The 2339-nt window shown below is 28.3% G+C and overlaps 1 protein-coding gene across 1 annotated transcript; it reads right to left on the reverse strand.

The window, feature by feature from the left end:
• Positions 1-443: 443 nt before the first annotated feature.
• Positions 444-2069, reverse strand: LOC149375697 (uncharacterized). Its single transcript, XM_089598128.1, has 3 exons — positions 1962-2069; positions 1072-1559; positions 444-717 (listed from the first exon to the last, which is right to left on the reverse strand). The coding sequence occupies exons 1-3, from the start codon at positions 2067-2069 to the stop codon at positions 444-446; spliced, it is 870 nt and encodes a 289-aa protein (XP_089454254.1).
• Between the last annotated feature and the right edge of the window lie 270 nt (positions 2070-2339).

Consider the following 2339-nt stretch of genomic DNA (forward strand, 5'->3'; position numbering starts at 1 on the left):
AATGATGAACATAACATTTTAGATGCAAGATTACCGTAACTTAAAAATTTTTGCTCGTTATCCACGGATACACTGTGCGCAAAATAATGAGTATTAAATCCGATTACAGATAAAGGAATATATTTAAAAAAAATAGTTGTATCTATAACATATATATTTGTAACTTCTCCGTACTTTGGAAAATCTGAATTTATTTCAGGAACAATAATAGAACCTTTTTTGTATTGTATATCATTTATAGCAATACTGTTTAAAGACAATTTTTTCTTGTTAAATGGGAAATAATTATTAATAGAATTGTCTTGTAATTGCAATCCATACTTTATATATATTTCAGAATAGGCTGCAAAATATAAATACATTTTACTCAATTGATATCTAATACCCATAGTTTTCATAATATTAATTTTGTTATTTGACGATCCCAAACATTTTTTTGTTATTTAATGGTATGACTCAAATCTTATAGTCGATAATTTTATTAAAGGGCCATTTCTTTTCATTAATCTGGGATAATGCACTAAAATGTGAAATCTTGGTTTGAAATCACCGAAAAACTTAATGAACAATTTATGATGATCATTAATAAAAATTTCCAATTGTAATATTAAACTTTGCATTATCATTGGAGCTGTTGATATGTGAACTATTTCACGCAATTTTTGATAAACTTCATAAACTGGATTGTCTTCAGGTATCATATCACCAACCAAAGTACTAAAATGTCGGATAAAAAAGACAATTTCTGTAGCTGTCATTTTTAATTTTCGATTTTTTTGTAAGTACTCCATACTTATAGGTGGAGGACTATTTGAAGTTTCAGAGTCTAGATTTTTTGTTCCTAATTGACTATTAACGTAATTAATGGAAAAATATTCATCTTCGATTACAAACTTTAACAGAAGCTCAGACATAACACAACTGCACAATCCTTTTATAAGATCATGTAAGGGATCAACATACATATTTTTAATGACGTGAAAGTCAGATAATTTGTTAAAAGTGCAAATTTCTTTAATGCCATTTTCTTTAATTCTTTGTGCCAAAATATTATTGACGTCTATTTCGTACTAGTCTACGGTTCTCAATAAAGACTTATCTTCTTTCGTTAAAGTTTTAGATTCTTTATCTCCTGCATAACACATTCTACAGAATTTAGTTAAAGAAAATGATGACGTAAGTCCGAAGATGCTATTTAATCCAAGGTTGTCTCCTGCAATTAATGCAGATATGAAAAATACTCTTAATTTTCGCTTTCCTGTATCAATTTCTATACCTTGATCTCTTAAGTAATTTAACTCTTCTATCAAAGGTTTAAAGATTATTTTATTTCCATATGTTTTCCTGTCCTTTGTACAAAAACCACCACATAAGATAATACTCTCCAATTTTGATGAAATGTTAGGTGGAAAACAAGGAATTGTTGCATACTCTGGTCCAACCTGATTTATACCGCTGTGGGATCCAAGAGCATTGCCTGTTTCTACATCATCATAAAAAATTACTAAGGGAAAAACTATATCTTGTGGCCTAGCATGTTTAAAATTTTTCAAAAGATCCTCCCATAATTCACCTTGTACAAAATTTAAAATTACATCTTTCTGTACTTTTAAAAAATTTAAATAGTTTACCGTCGCTTCCATTAGGCCCTTCATCTCCAATAGATTTTTTAAAGAGTTACGCAGAGGGATATTTAAAACGGACACAGCCTTTTCTTGAAGGGAAACCTTATTACCTTTTCGTTGTGGATATGGTATGTTATCAATATTTAAAATTTGTGGCTCAACGTATAATTTTAGCTTGCTATACATGCTTAGTCGTTTGTTCTCCGTTGAAAAATCATGAAATGGATCAGAAACTTGGGCGAAAACTTTTTTGATTCCTGAAAGCGCTTCTGTACTGATTCCTTCATTTAAAGTATTACATAGATTTTTTAATATTACTGGGTTATAAATATTTGTAATAAAATCACTAAAAGTATTAATAATAAACTGAACATCGCTTCGTAAAAAATTTAAATTTTGGTACAATGTGCATGATAATTTTAGGATTCCTTTTTGAATATCCATATTGTAGATATGTAAAAATAATATATGTATTAACGAAAACATTGTATGACTTTTTATCGCTTTCGGGCACTTAAATAGTCGTTAATAAAATAATAGAAATTCTTTTATGAGATAATTTCTATGTACATTATATTTATATATATGATCTTTTCTTATATTAGATATACGATTTTTCTAAGTGATACTAATATTTAAACCTCAAATTTTTTTAGTTCACTGCGCAATTTAATGATTTGTTGCTGGCCAACGAGTTTTCTACTACTTTCCATG

Source organism: Copidosoma floridanum, unplaced genomic scaffold (assembly GCF_036245765.1).
Source record: "Copidosoma floridanum isolate Cflo_tuat_1 unplaced genomic scaffold, Cflo_Japanese_pri ptg000005l, whole genome shotgun sequence".
Taxonomy (NCBI): Eukaryota; Metazoa; Arthropoda; class Insecta; order Hymenoptera; family Encyrtidae; genus Copidosoma; species Copidosoma floridanum.

Excerpts from the sequence above, each read along its gene's own strand:
- LOC149375697 (XM_089598128.1), bottom strand. The coding sequence starts at position 2,069 with ATGGATATTCAAAAAGGAATCCTAAAATTATCATGCACATTGTACCAA. Across the intron at positions 1,560-1,961 it reads ATACTTTTAGTGATTTTATT|GATCTTTTGAAAAATTTTAA; the intron begins ACAAATATTTAT and ends GAATTATGGGAG. Across the intron at positions 718-1,071 it reads TTATTGAGAACCGTAGACTA|TACTTTGGTTGGTGATATGA; the intron begins GTACGAAATAGA and ends CCGACATTTTAG.